Genomic DNA, 15803 nt, shown 5'->3' with positions numbered 1-15803 from the left:
GAGCGGGGAGACAGAGAGAGAGAGCGGGGAGACAGAGAGAGAGAGAGCGGGGAGACAGAGAGAGAGAGAGCAGGGAGACAGAGAGAGAGAGAGCGGGGAGACAGAGAGAGAGAGAGCGGGGAGACAGAGAGAGAGAGAGCGGGGAGACAGAGAGAGAGAGAGCGGGGAGACAGAGAGAGAGAGAGAGAGCGGGGAGGCAGAGAGAGAGAGAGCGGGGAGACAGAGAGAGAGAGAGCGGGGAGAGAGAGAGAGAGAGAGCGGGGAGACAGAGAGAGAGAGAGCGGGGAGACAGAGAGAGAGAGAGCGGGGAGACAGAGAGAGAGAGAGCGGGGAGACAGAGAGAGAGAGCGGGGAGACAGAGAGAGAGAGAGCGGGGAGACAGAGAGAGAGAGAGCGGGGAGACAGCGAGGACAGTGGAGAGCAGCTGGACAGAGTGCAGCTTATTGAGGAGGTTTGAGTGCTCACCAGCAAAGGCTGCCAGATTCTGACTGTCCCATCGTCACTCGCTGTCGCCACTCTGAGTCGGTACGCCATCTCCTCTCGGTCTGCAAGAGGAGGAACCCAGGTCAGGGGTGTCTGCGTTTGGCCGTGAATGCTCGTCTGGCTCCTTCACAAGCTCCGCTCCCCCTCCCCAACCCCCGCCCACACTGAGGCTAATCCTCTGCCGGTGTCATAGAATCCGTACAGTGCAGGAACAGGCCATTTGGCCCATCGAGTCTGCACCCACTCAGAATCCACACTCGCCTGGTCCCCGTAAACCCCAATCCCCCGAACCTGCACATCTCAGGACACTAAGGGACAATTTAGCATGGCCAATCCACCTAACCTGCACATCTTTGGACACTAAGGGACAATTTAGCATGGCCAATCCACCTAACCTGCACATCTTTGGACACTAAGGGACAATTTATCATGGCCAATCCACCCAACCTGCACATCTTTGGACTGTGGGAGGAAACCGGAGCACCCGGAGGAAACCCACGCAGACACGAGGAGAATGTGCAGACTCCACACAGACAGTGACCCGAGCCGGGAATCGAACCCAGGTCCCCTGGAGCTGTGAAGCAGCAGTGCTAACCACTGTGTCACCCGGGCTGAAATACCCCTCCCCAGAACAGGGGTCTGGAAGGTTCTGCCACCGCCAATAAGTGGAGACACAAATGGCTGATCCATAACGACTGGATCTGTTCGTAGGAATCGGGATCTGGATTTTAATTAAATTAAAGCATTCGGGTTAGTTCAAAATTGTTCCAGGGATATGAGGAGAGAGTGGGGCAGTGGGATTAGTTGGGGATTGATACAGGGATACGGGGAGAGAGCGGGGCAGTGGGATTAGTTGGGGATTGATACAGGGATACGGGGAGAGAGCGGGGCAGTGGGATTAGTTGGGGATTGATACAGGGATACGGGGAGAGAGCGGGGCAGTGGGATTAGTTGGGGATTGATACAGGGATACGAGGAGAGAGCGGGGCAGTGGGATTAGTTGGGGATTGATACAGGGATACGAGGAGAGAGCGGGGCAGTGGGATTAGTTGGGGATTGATACAGGGATACGGGGAGAGAGCGGGGCAGTGGGATTAGTTGGGGATTGATACAGGGATACGGGGAGGGAGCGGGGCAGTGGGATTAGTTGGGGATTTATACAGTAATACGGGGAGAGAGTGGGGCAGTGGGATTAGTTTGGGAATGATACAGGGATATGGGGAGAGAGCGGGGCAGTGGGATTAGTTGGGGATTGATACAGGGATATGGGGAGAGAGCGGGGCAGTGGGATTAGTTTGGGGATTGATACAGGGATACGGGGAGAGAGCGGGGCAGTGGGATTAGTTGAGGATTGATCCAGGGATACGGGGAGAGAGCGGGGCAGTGGGATTAGTTGGGGATTGATACAGGGATACGGGGAGAGAGCGGGGCAGTGGGATTAGTTGGGGATTGATACAGGGATACGGGGAGAGAGCGGAGCAGTGGGATTAGTTGGGGATTGATACAGGGATATGGGGAGAGAGCGGGGCAGTGGGATTAGTTGGGGATTGATACAGGGATATGAGGAGAGAGCGGGGCAGTGGGATTAGTTTGGGATTGATGCAGGGATACGGGGAGAGAGCGGGGCAGTGGGATTAGTTGGGGATTGATACAGGGCTATGGGGAGAGAGTGGGGCAGTGGAATTAGTTTGGGATTGATACAGGGATACGGGGAGAGAGCAGGGCAGTGGGATTAGTTGGGGATTGATACAGGGATATGGGGAGAGAGCGGGGCAGTGGGATTAGTTGGGGATTGATACAGGGATATGGGGAGAGAGCGGGGCAGTGGGATTAGTTGGGGATTGATACAGGGATATGGGGAGAGAGCGGGGCAGTGGGATTAGTTGGGGATTGATACAGGGATATGGGGAGAGAGCGGGGCAGTGGGATTAGTTTGGGATTGATCCAGTGATATGGGGAGAGAGCGGGGCAGTGGGATTAGTTGGGGATTGATACAGGGATATGGGGAGAGAGCGGGGCAGTGGGATTAGTTTGGGATTGATCCAGTGATATGGGGAGAGAGCGGGGCAGTGGGATTATTTGGGGATTGATACAGGGATATGGGGAGAGAGCGGGGCAGTGGGATTAGTTGGGGATTGATACAGGGATATGGGGAGAGAGCGGGACAGTGGGATTAGTTGGTGATTGATACAGGGATATGAGGAGAGAGCGGGGCAGTGGGATTAGTTTGGGATTGATCCAGGGATACGGGGAGAGAGCGGGGCAGTGCGATTAGTTGGGGTTTGATACAGGGATACGGGGAGAGAGCGGAGCAGTGGGATTAGTTTGGGATTGATACAGGGATACGGGGAGAGAGCAGGGCAGTGGGATTAGTTTGGGATTGATCCAGGGATATGGGGAGAGAGCGGGGCAGTGGGATTAGTTGGTGATTGATAGAGGGATACGGGGAGAGAGCGGGGCAGTGGGATTAGTTGGGGATTGATACAGGGATACGGGGAGAGAGCGGGGCAGTGGGATTAGTTGGGGATTGATACAGGGATATGGGGAGAGAGCGGGGCAGTGGGATTAGTTGGGGATTGATACAGGGATATGGGGAGAGAGCGGGACAGTGGGATTAGTTTGGGCATTGATACAGGGATACGGGGAGAGAGCGGGGCAGTGGGATTAGTTGGGGATTGATACAGGGATATGGGGAGAGAGCGGGGCAGTGGGATTAGTTGGGGATCGATACAGGGATATGGGGAGAGAGCGGGGCAGTGGGATTAGTTTGGGATTGATCCAGGGATACGGGGAGAGAGCGGGGCAGTGCGATTAGTTGGGGTTTGATACAGGGATACGGGGAGAGAGCGGAGCAGTGGGATTAGTTTGGGATTGATACAGGGATACGGGGAGAGAGCAGGGCAGTGGGATTAGTTTGGGATTGATCCAGGGATATGGGGAGAGAGCGGGGCAGTGGGATTAGTTGGTGATTGATACAGGGATACGGGGAGAGAGCGGGGCAGTGGGATTAGTTGGGGATTGATACAGGGATATGGGGAGAGAGCGGGGCAGTGGGATTAGTTGGGGATTGATACAGGGATACGGGGAGAGAGCGGGACCGTGGGATTAGTTGGGGATTGATACAGGGATATGGGGAGAGAGCGGGGCAGTGGGTTTAGTTGGGGATTGATACAGGGATACGGGGAGAGAGCGGGGCAGTGGGATTAGTTGGGGATTGAGACAGGGATACGGGGAGAGAGCGGGGCAGTGGGATTAGTTGGGGATTGAGACAGGGATACGGGGAGAGAGCGGGGCAGTGGGATTAGTTGGGGATTGATACAGGGATATGGGGAGAGAGCGGGGCAGTGGGATTAGTTGGGGATTGATACAGGGATACGGGGAGAGAGCGGGGCAGTGGGATTAGTTGGGGATTGATACAGGGATATGGGGAGAGAGCGGGGCAGTGGGATTAGTTGGGGATTGATACAGGGATACGGGGAGAGAGCGGGACAGTGGGATTAGTTGGGGATTGATACAGGGATATGGGGAGAGAGCGGGGCAGTGGGATTAGTTGGGGATTGATACAGGGATACGGGGAGAGAGCGGGACAGTGGGATTAGTTTGGGGATTGATACAGGGATATGGGGAGAGAGCGGGGCAGTGGGATTAGTTGGGGATTGATACAGGGATACGGGGAGAGAGTGGGGCAGTGGGATTAGTTGGGGATTGATACAGGGATACGGGGAGAGAGCGGGGCAGTGGGATTACTTGGGGATTGATACAGGGATACGGGGAGAGAGCGGGGCAGTGGGATTAGCTGTGGATTTATGGAGGGTGTGGATGAAGTAACCCTTTCCTTACCGCTCTCTGACTCCATGGCAGGTGCTCCCTGATGGAACGATGCGAGGTGATTGATGCGGTCGGAGTGGGCGTGGATTGTAGTAACGGCCCCTCCAGACTCTCTCCAGACAACCAGATCACCGGTGCCCGTCACTGACAGAACCAGATCGGCCTAGTGGAGAGAGAGAGACAGAGACAAGGCAGTCAAACCGCAGAGAGCATCGCAAACACCACCTCCCTTCACCTTTCCGCACTGTTTCCCCATCCCCCCCTCTCTCCCCCCTCAGCACCCTGTGTTACTGACTGTATCTGTACTGATGTTAATCCAGCTCCCTCACACTGTCACTCAGTAACCCCTCTCCCCCAGCACCCTGTGTTACTGACTGTATCTGTACTGATGTTAATCCAGCTCCCTCACACTGTCACTCAGTAACCCCTCTCTCCCCCAGCACCCTGTGTTACTGACTGTATCTGTACTGATGTTAATCCAGCTCCCTCACACTGTCACTCAGTAACCCCCCTACCCCAGCACCCTGTGTTACTGACTGTATCTGTACTGATGTTAATCCAGCTCCCTCACACTGTCACTCAGTAACCCCTCTCCCCCCAGCACCCTGTGTTACTGACTGTATCTGTACTGATGTTAATCCAGCTCCCTCACACCGTCACTCAGTAGCCCCTCTCCCCCCCAGCACCCTGTGTTACTGACTGTATCTGTACTGATGTTAATCCAGCTCCCTCACACTGTCACTCAGTAACCCCTCTCCCCCCAGCACCCTGTGTTACTGACTGTATCTGTACTGATGTTAATCCAGCTCCCTCACACTGTCACTCAGTAACCCCTCTCCCCCCAGCACCCTGTGTTACTGACTGTATCTGTACTGATGTTAATCCAGCTCCCTCACACTGTCACTCAGTAACCCCTCTCCCCCCAGCACCCTGTGTTACTGACTGTATCTGTACTGATGTTAATCCAGCTCCCTCACACTGTCACTCAGTAACCCCTCTCCCCCAGCACCCTGTGTTACTGACTGTATCTGTACTGATGTTAATCCAGCTCCCTCACACTGTCACTCAGTAGCCCCTCTCCCCCAGCACCCTGTGTTACTGACTGTATCTGTACTGATGTTAATCCAGCTCCCTCACACTGTCACTCAGTAACCCCTCTCCCCCAGCACCCTGTGTTACTGACTGTATCTGTACTGATGTTAATCCAGCTCCCTCACACTGTCACTCAGTAACCCCACTCCCTCAGCACCCTGTGTTACTGACTGTATCTGTACTGATGTTAATCCAGCTCCCTCACACTGTCACTCAGTAACCCCTGTCCCCCAGCACCCTGTGTTACTGACTGTATCTGTACTGATGTTAATCCAGCTCCCTCACACTGTCACTCAGTAACCCCTCTCCCCCCAGCACCCTGTGTTACTGACTGTATCTGTACTGATGTTAATCCAGCTCCCTCACACTGTCACTCAGTAACCCCTCTCCCCCCAGCACCCTGTGTTACTGACTGTATCTGTACTGATGTTAATCCAGCTCCCTCACACTGTCACTCAGTAACCCCTCTCCCCCCAGCACCCTGTGTTACTGACTGTATCTGTACTGATGTTAATCCAGCTCCCTCACACTGTCACTCAGTAACCCCTCTCCCCCAGCACCCTGTGTTACTGACTGTATCTGTACGGATGTTAATCCAGCTCCCTCACACTGTCACTCAGTAACCCCTCTGTCCCCCAGCACCCCGTGTTACTGACTGTATCTGTACTGATGTTAATCCAGCTCCCTCACACTGTCGCTCAGTAACCCCTCTCCCACCAGCACCCTGTGTTACTGACTGTGTCTGTACTGATGTTAATCCAGCTCCCTCACACCGTCACTCAGTAACCCCTCTCCCCCCAGCACCCTGTGTTACTGACTGTATCTGTACTGATGTTAATCCAGCTCCCTCACACTGTCACTCAGTAACCCCTCTCCCCCCAGCACCCTGTGTTACTGACTGTATCTGTACTGATGTTAATCCAGCTCCCTCACACTGTCACTCAGTAACCCCTCTCCCCCAGCACCCTGTGTTACTGACTGTATCTGTACTGATGTTAATCCAGCTCCCTCACACTGTCACTCAGTAGCCCCTCTCCCCCCAGCACCCTGTGTTACTGACTGTATCTGTACTGATGTTAATCCAGCTCCCTCACACTGTCACTCAGTCACCCCTCTCCCCCAGCACCCTGTGTTACTGACTGTATCTGTACTGATGTTAATCCAGCTCCCTCACACTGTCACTCAGTCACCCCTCTCCTCCAGCATCCTGTGTTACTGACACTCACCCACACACAGACTCCACTGACAGCAGCAGACGGGCCCTTAAATTCCTTAATGCAAGTCCCAGAGTTTGGATCCCACAGACGAACTGTCCCATCATTTGAGCTCGAGGCCTGTTGACACAGAAACACAACAACCAATCAGAATTAGGAAATGAACCAGAGCTATTAAGACAGGTACAGCACGGGGTTAGATACAGAGTAAAGCTCCCTCTACACTGTCCCCCATCAAACACTCCCAGGACAGGTATAGCACGGGGTTAGATACAGAGTAAAGCTCCCTCTACACTGTCCCCATCAAACACTCCCAGGACAGGTACAGCACGGGGTTAGATACAGAGTAAAGCTCCCTCTACACTGTCCCCATCAAACACTCCCAGGACAGGTACAGCACGGGACTAGATACAGAGTAAAGCTCCCTCTACACTGTCCCCCATCAAACACTCCCAGGACAGGTACAGCATGGGGTTAGATACAGAGTAAAGCTCCCTCTACACTGTCCCCATCAAACACTCCCAGGACAGGTACAGCACGGGGTTAGATACAGAGTAAAGCTCCCTCTACACTGTCCCCATCAAACACTCCCAGGACAGGTACAGCACGGGGTTAGATACAGAGTAAAGCTCCCTCTACACTGTCCCCCATCAAACACTCCCAGGACAGGTACAGCACGGGGTTAGATACAGAGTAAAGCTCCCTCTACACTGTCCCCATCAAACACTCCCAGGACAGGAACAGCACGGGGTTAGATACAGAGTAAAGCTCCCTCTACACTGTCCCCATCAAACACTCCCAGGACTGGTACAGCACGGGGTTAGATACAGAGTAAAGCTCCCTCTACACTGTCCCCCCATCAAACACTCCCAGGACAGGTACAGCACGGGGTTAGAGACAGAGTAAAGCTCCCTCTACACTGTCCCCCATCAAACACTCCCAGGACAGGTACAGCACGGGGTTAGATACAGAGTAAAGCTCCCTCTACACTGTCCCCATCAAACACTCCCAGGACAGGTACAGCACGGGGTTAGATACAGAGTAAAGCTCCCTCTACACTGTCCCCCCATCAAACACTCCCAGGACAGGTACAGCACGGGGTTAGAGACAGAGTAAAGCTCCCTCTACACTGTCCCCATCAAACACTCCCAGGACAGGTACAGCACGGGGTTAGATACAGAGTAAAGCTCCCTCTACACTGTCCCCACCAAACACTCCCAGGACAGGTACAGCACGGGGTTAGATACAGAGTAAAGCTCCCTCTACACTGTCCCCATCAAACACTCCCAGGACAGGTACAGCACGGGGTTAGATACAGAGTAAAGCTCCCTCTACACTGTCCCCATCAAACACTCCCAGGACAGGAACAGCACGGGGTTAGATACAGAGTAAAGCTCCCTCTACACTGTCCCCATCAAACACTCCCAGGACAGGTACAGCACGGGGTTAGATACAGAGTAAAGCTCCCTCTACACTGTCCCCATCAAACACTCCCAGGACAGGTACAGCACGGGGTTAGATACAGAGTAAAGCTCCCTCTACACTGTCCCCATCAAACACTCCCAGGACAGGTACAGCACGGGGTTAGATACAGAGTAAAGCTCCCTCTACACTGTCCCCCATCAAACACTCGCAGGACAGGTACAGCACGGGGTTAGATACAGAGTAAAGCTCCCTCTACACTGTCCCCCCATCAAACACTCCCAGGACTGATACAGCACGGCGTTAGATACAGAGTAAAGCTCCCTCTACACTGTCCCCCATCAAACACTCCCAGGACAGGTACAGCACGGGGTTAGATACAGAGTAAAGCTCCCTCTACACTGTCCCCCCATCAAACACTCCCAGGACTGATACAGCACGGGGTTCGATACAGAGTAAAGCTCCCTCTACACTGTCCCCATCAAACACTCCCAGGACAGGTACAGCACGGGGTTAGATACAGAGTAAAGCTCCCTCTACACTGTCCCCATCAAACACTCCCAGGACAGGGACAGCACGGGGTTAGATACAGAGTAAAGCTCCCTCTACACTGCCCCCCATCAAACACTCCCAGGACAGGTACAGCACGGGATTAGATCCAGAGTAAAGCTCCCTCTCCACTGTCCCCCATCAAACACTCCCAGGACAGGTACAGCACGGGGTTAGATACAGAGTAAAGCTCCCTCTACACTGTCCCCCATCAAACACTCCCAGGACAGGTACAGCACGGGGTTAGATACAGAGTAAAGCTCCCTCTACACTGTCCCCCATCAAACACTCCCAGGACAGGTACAGCACGGGGTTAGATACAGAGTAAAGCTCCCTCTACACTGTCCCCATCAAACACTCCCAGGACAGGTACAGCACGGGGTTAGATACAGAGTAAAGCTCCCTCTACACTGTCCCCATCAAACACTCCCAGGACAGGTACAGCACGGGGTTAGATACAGAGTAAAGGTCCCTCTACACTGTCCCCATCAAACACTCCCAGGACAGGTACAGCACAGGGTTAGATACAGAGTAAAGCTCCCTCTACACTGTCCCCATCAAACACTCCCAGGACAGGTACAGCACGGGGTTAGATACAGAGTAAAGCTCCCTCTACACTGTCCCCCATCAAGCACTCCCAGGACAGGTACAGCACAGGGTTAGATACAGAGTAAAGCTCCCTCTACACTGTCCCCATCAGACACTCCCAGGACAGGTACAGCACGGGGTTAGATACAGAGTAAAGCTCCCTCTACACTGTCCCCCATCAAACACTCCCAGGACAGGTACAGCACGGGGTTAGATACAGAGTAAAGCTCCCTCTACACTGTCCCCCATCAAACACTCCCAGGACAGGTATAGCACGGGGTTAGATACAGAGTAAAGCTCTCTCTACACTGTCCCCCATCAAACACTCCCAGGACAGGTACAGCACGGGGTTAGATACAGAGTAAAGCTCCCTCTACACTGTCCCCCATCAAACACTCCCTGGACAGATACAGCACGGGGTGAGATACAGAGTAAAGTTCCCTCTACACTGTCCCCCATCAAACACTCCCAGGACAGGGACAACACGGGGTTAGATACAGAGTAAAGTTCCCTCTACACTGTCCCCCCATCAAACACTCCCAGGACAGGTACAGCACGGGGTTAGATACAGAGTAAAGCTCCCTCTACACTGTCCCCCCCATCAAACACTCCCAGGACAGGTACAGCACGGGGTTAGATACAGAGTAAAGCTCCCTCTACACTGTCCCCCATCAAACACTCCCAGGACAGGTACAGAACGGGGTTAGATACAGAGTAAAGCTTCCTCTACACTGTCCCCCATCAAACACTCCCAGGACAGGTACAGCACGGGGTTAGATACAGAGTAAAGCTCCCTCTACACTGTCCCCCATCAAACACTCCCAGGACAGATACAGCACGGGGTTAGATACAGAGTAAAGCTCCCTCTACACTGTCCCCCATCAAACACTCCCAGGACAGGTACAGCACGGGGTTAGATACAGAGTAAAGCTCCCTCTACACTGTCCCCATCAAACTCTCGGGATTAGACAGGGACGGAGGAGCTGGAGGAGGTTACTGAGATAGGCAGGGTGGTAGGGGCTGGAGGAGCTGACAGAGATGGTGAGGGTTGTAGGGGCTGGAGGAAGTTACAGAGATAAGCAGGGTCACAGGGCTATACAAGGTGATAGAGATAGGCAGGGTTGCAGAGGCTGGAGGAGGTTACTGAGATAGGCAGGGTTGTTGGGCCTGGAGGAGGTTACAGAGATAGGCAGGGTCAAAGGGGCTGGAGGAGGTTACAGAGATAGGCAGGGTCATAGGGGCTGGAGGAGGTTACAGAGATAGGCAGGGTCATAGGGGCTGGAGGAGGTCACACAGATAGGCAGGGCTGGAGGAGGTTACAGAGATAGGCAGGGTCATCGGGGCTGGAGGAGGTCACACAGATAGGCAGGGCTGGAGGAGGTTACAGAGATAGGCAGGGCTGGAGGAGGTTACAGAAATAGGCAGGGTCATAGGGGCTGGAGGAGGTTACAGAGATAGGCAGGGCTGGAGGAGGTTACAGAAATAGGCAGGGTCATCGGGGCTGGAGGAGGTCACACAGATAGGCAGGGCTGGAGGAGGTTACAGAGATAGGCAGGGTCATCGGGGCTGGAGGAGGTTACACAGATAGGCAGGGCTGGAGGAGGTTACAGAGGTAGGCAGGGTCATCGGGGCTGGAGGAGGTTACACAGATAGGCAGGGCTGGAGGAGGTTACAGAGATAGGCAGCGTTGTTGGGCCTGGAGGAGGTTACAGAAATAGGCAGGGTCATCGGGGCTGGAGGAGGTCACACAGATAGGCAGGGCTGGAGGAGGTTACAGAGATAGGCAGCGTTGTAGGGGCTGGAGGAGGTCACACAGATAGGCAGTGTTGTAGGGCCTGGAGGAGGTCACAACAGACTCACCACATATCGAGGGGCCCAGGTGCAGCCAGTAATCCAGTCTCGATGGCAGGAGAGGAAGGAGCGTGAGATCCGGCCAGGCAGTTCCTCCAGGTCCCAGAACAGGAGACTCTGCGGCAACAAACAGCTCGTGACACACTGATAACAGTAAACACCGACTCATCAACTTCCCTCTCCCGGCCGACTACTCCTTCTGGGGGTCACTGTGAATGGGACCACGCTCTCACCCCCTCACCCCACAACTGCCTTGCATGCAGGGGCCCGGACAGAGGAAGCGAGTCTGCAGGGTCTTCAACAACAGAGGCAGCACCGGTTCCCATCCAATGCAGGTTTTTAGGTGTCCAGATCACCAACAACCTGTCCTGGTCCCCCCATGCCAACGCTATAGTTAAGAAAGCCCACCAATGCCTCTACTTTCTCAGGAGGCTAAGGAAATTTGACATGTCCAGTATGACTCTCACCAACTTTTACAGATGCACCATAGAAAGCATCCTTTCTGGTTGTATCACAGCTCGGTATGGCTCCTGCTCTGCCCAAGACCGCAAGAAACTACAAAGGGTCGTGAATGTAGCCCAATCCATCAGGCAAACCAGCCTCCCACCCATTGACTCCGTCTACACTTCCCGCTGCCTCGGCAAAGCAGCCAGAATCATCAAGGACCCCACACACCCCGGACATTCTCTCTTCCACCTTCTTCCGTTGGGAAAAAGATACAAAAGTCTGAGGTCACGTACCAACTGACTCGAGGCTGGCACGGTAGCACAGTGATTAGCACTGCTGCTTCACAGCTCCAGGGACCTGGGTTCGATTCCCGGCTCGGGGTCACTGTCTGTGTGGAGTTTGCACATTCTTCCCGTGTCTGCGTGGGTTTCCTCCGGGTGCTCCGGTTTCCTCCCAGAGTCCAAAGATGTGCGGGTTAGGTTGATTGGCCGTGCTAAAATTGCCCTAAGTGTCCTAGGATGCGTTGGTTAGAGGGATTAGTGGGTAAATATGTAGGGATGTGGGGGTAGGGCCTGGGTGGGATTGTGGTCGGTGCAGACTCGATGGGCCGAATGGCCTCTTTCTGTACTGTAGCGCTTCTAAGATTTTAAGAACAGCTTCTTCCCTGCTGCCGTCACTTTTGAATGGACCTACCTCGCATCAAGTTGATTTTTCTCTACACCCTAGCTATGACTGTAACACTATGGCTGTCTAGACTTATCTAGATAGCCACATGAACGGAGTGGGAATGGAGGGATACAAAAGAATGGTCTAGTTTGGACCAGGGAGCGGCGCGGGCTTGGAGGGCCGAAGGGCCTGTTCCTGTGCTGTATTGTTCTTTGTTCTTGTTCTTTGTACTACATTCTGCACCCTCTCCTTTCCTTCTCTATGAACGGTATGCTTTACCTGTAGGGCGCGCAAGACACAATACTTTTCACTGTATCCCAATACATGTGACAATAATAAATCAAATCAAAAGCAAGCCCCCCCCCCCTCCACCACCCCCCCGCCCCCACCCCATCCGACCCCGCCCCCTCTCTGCGCCCCCCCCCCCCCCCCCCCCCCCCCGCCCCACTCCAGCCACCATCTACACTGCACCTGCACACCACCACCTGGTAATAATACAAGACAGCGATTCGGAGGAGGCGGCCAGAGGGTTGAAAGGTCAGAGTGCGTGGCCGTTTCCAGTCCGGCCTATCCAGCGATTTGACCCCTCGCACCAGCGGCCCCCGCTCACCTTGTCCTTGCTGCCGGTGACAAGTTGCAGCCCGTCGGGGCTGAAGGCGGTGCAGGTGACCGAGTCCGAGTGACCCCTCAGTACGCAGGCCGGAGACACCACCTCGCAGCCCTCCTGGTCGATCAGCTCGGCCAGCGTCCACAGCAGCACGGTAAAGTCAGCTGTGGGAGGGGACCAGACAGAGACAGTCAGAGCGGGCAGTACAGGGCGGGGGGGGGGCCTTCCCCCCTCGAAACCCTACCCTTAAGGGCGGCACGGTAGCACAGTGGTTAGCACTGCTGCTTCACAGCTCCAGGGTCCCGGGTTCGATTCCCGGCTCGGGTCACTGTCTGTGTGGAGTTTGCACATTCTCCTCGTGTCCGCGTGGGTTTCCTCCGGGTGCTCCGGTTTCCTCCCACAGTCCAAAGATGTGCGGGTTAGGTTGATTGGCCAGGTTAAAAATTGCCCCTTAGAGTCCTGGGATGGGTAGGTTAGAGGGATTAGCGGGTAAATATGTGGGGGTAGGGCCTGGGTGGGATTGTGGTCAGTGCAGACTCGATGGGCCGAATGGCCTCCTTCTGCACTGTAGGGTTTCTATGATTTCTAGAAACCTGCGGTCTCGGGGCTCATCAGGACAAAGAAGGTCAAATTTCAAACACAATTTACACTGCAGGGGAAAAGGACACCGATTGGTTGGCAAGGTTGCTTCTGGTACGGCACAGCGGCACAGTGGTTAGCACTGCTGCCTCACAGCACCAGGGACCCGGGTTCGATTCCCGGCTCGGGGTCACTGTCTGTGTGGAGTCTGCACATTCTCCTCGTGTCTGCGTGGGTTTTCTCCGGGTGCTCCGGTTTCCTCCCACAGTCCAAAGATATTCAGGTTAGGGGGATTGGCCATGCTAAATTGTCCCTTAGTGTCCAAAGATGTGTAGGTTAGGTGGATTGGCCATGCTAAATTGTCCCTTAGTGTCCAAAGACGTGCAGGTTGGGTGGATTGGCCTAGCTAAATTGTCCCTTCGTGTCCAAAGGTATGCAGGTTGGGTGGATTGGCCAAGCTAAATTGTCCCTTAGTGTCGAAAGATGTGCAGGTTAGGTGGATTGGCCATGCTAAATTGTCCCTTAGTGTCCAAAGATGTGCAGGTTAGGTGGATTGGCCATGCTAAATTGTCCCTTAGAGTCCAAAGATGTGCAGGTTAGGTGGATTGGCCATGCTAAATTGCCCCTTAGTGTCTAAAGATGTGCAGGTTAGGTGGATTGGCCGTGCTAAATTGTCCCTTAGTGTCCAAAGATGTGTAGGTTAGGTGGATTGGCCATGCTAAATTGTCCCTTAGTGTCCAAAGATGTGCAGGTTAGGTGGATTGGCCATGCTAAATTGTCCCTTAGTGTCCAAAGATGTGTAGGTTAGGTGGATTGGCCAAGCTAAATTGTCCCTTAGTGTCCAAAGGTGTGCAGGTTAGGTTGATTGGCCATGCTAAATTGCCCCTTAGTGTCCCGGGATGCGAAGGTTAGAGGGATTCGCGGGGTAAATATGTGGGGTTGCGGGGATAGGGCAGGGGTGGGATTGTTGTTGGTGCAGACTCAATGGGCTGAATGGCCTCTTTCTGCACTGTAAGGATTCTATGGTTCTATGATACCACAGTCGTGGGCCAGATGTCAAACAATGACGAGACAGAGTACAGGAAAGAGATAGAGAACCTGGTGAACTGGTGTGATGACGGTAATCTCTCTCTCAATGTCAGTAAAACGAAGGAGAGAGTCATCCATTGAAGATAATCAACCAATCTCGGAACGCGGCTCCTTCCCGCTTGCCGGAAGCAACATACATTCATACACGTTCCTTCGTTGCCAACGGAAGGAATATGTCCGAGCCTTTCCACCATTTTTGAATTACTCAGGGGCTTGGGGACAGTTTCCTGTGGCTTTCCCCCTGGGCAATGCCTCGGCTAATGGGAGTCAACTTGGCCACCAGTCAGCGCACTTTTCTCCCGTGGTATAAATTGTGGGGAGAGTTGAAACTTTGGCATTCTTGCATTTGTCTAGACGAGCGAAAGACAAAACTTGGAGTATAGTGTTCAATTCTGATCACCACACTACCAGAAGGATGTGGAGGCTTTGGAGAGGGTACAGAAGAGGTTGACCAGGATGTTGCCTGGTACGGAGGGCATTAGCTATGAGGAGAGAATTATAGATTCCCTACAGTACAAAAGGAGGCCATTCGGCCCATCAAGACTGCACCAACCACAACCCAACCCCAGGCCCCATCCCCCGTAACACCACTTAACCTACACATCCCAGGAAACTAAGGAGCAATTTAGCACAGCCAATCTATCTAACCTCCACAACTTTGGACCGTGGAAGGAAACCGGAGCACCCGGAGGAAACCCACGCAGACACGAGGAGAATGTGCAAACTCCACACGGACAGTGACCCGAGCCGGGAATCGAACCCGGGTCCCTGGCGCTGTGAGGCAGCAGTGCTAACCACTGTGCCAACGTGCTGCCCCCAAAGAGAGGTTGGAGAAACTTGGTTTGTTCTCACTGGAACGACGGAGGTTGAGGGGGCGACCTGATAGAGGTCTACAAGATTATGAGGAGGCATGGACAGAGTGGATAGTCAGAAGCTTTTTCCCAGGGTGGAAGAGTCAATTACTCGGGGGGCACAGGTTTAAGGTGCGAGGGGCAAGGTTTAAAGGAGATGTACGAGGCAGATTGTTTTACACAGAGGTTGGTGGGTGCCTGGAACTCGTTGCCGGGGGGAGGTAGTGGAAGCGGATACGGCAGTGACTTTTAAGGGGCGTCTGGACAAATACATGAATAGGATGGGAATAGAGGGATACGGTCCCCGGAAGGGTAGGGGGTTTTAGTTCACAAAGTTGGCGCAGGCTTGGAGGGCCGAAGGGCCTGTTCCTGTGCTATAATTGTCTTTGTTCTTTGAAACGTTTGGAGCGACACGTCTGTCCGGGGATATTCAAGGACAACGGGATCAGGGAATGAGAGGGAGAGGATCAGGAAACAGGGGGGGCGACCGACAGATAGAGGGAACAGGAACAGCAGAGGTAAGATCTCTGAGTTAAC

General features: G+C 53.9%; 1 protein-coding gene across 1 annotated transcript; it reads right to left on the bottom strand.

Moving 5' to 3' along the window:
* Positions 1-465: 465 nt before the first annotated feature.
* LOC144490962 (telomerase protein component 1-like) lies at positions 466-14609 on the bottom strand (the record flags this gene model as incomplete). Its single annotated transcript, XM_078208634.1, has 6 exons — positions 14553-14609; positions 12751-12987; positions 11037-11144; positions 6630-6737; positions 4324-4474; positions 466-545 (listed from the first exon to the last, which is right to left on the bottom strand). Coding segments are annotated over exons 1-6 (741 nt in total), but the record flags the coding sequence as incomplete, so codon positions are not given.
* Positions 14610-15803: the final 1194 nt, after the last annotated feature.

This window comes from Mustelus asterias, unplaced genomic scaffold (assembly GCF_964213995.1).
Source record: "Mustelus asterias unplaced genomic scaffold, sMusAst1.hap1.1 HAP1_SCAFFOLD_4124, whole genome shotgun sequence".
Lineage (NCBI taxonomy): Eukaryota > Metazoa > Chordata > Chondrichthyes > Carcharhiniformes > Triakidae > Mustelus > Mustelus asterias.
The sequence above is the reverse complement of the archived record's forward strand: the minus strand, read 5'-3'. Positions and strand labels throughout refer to the sequence as shown.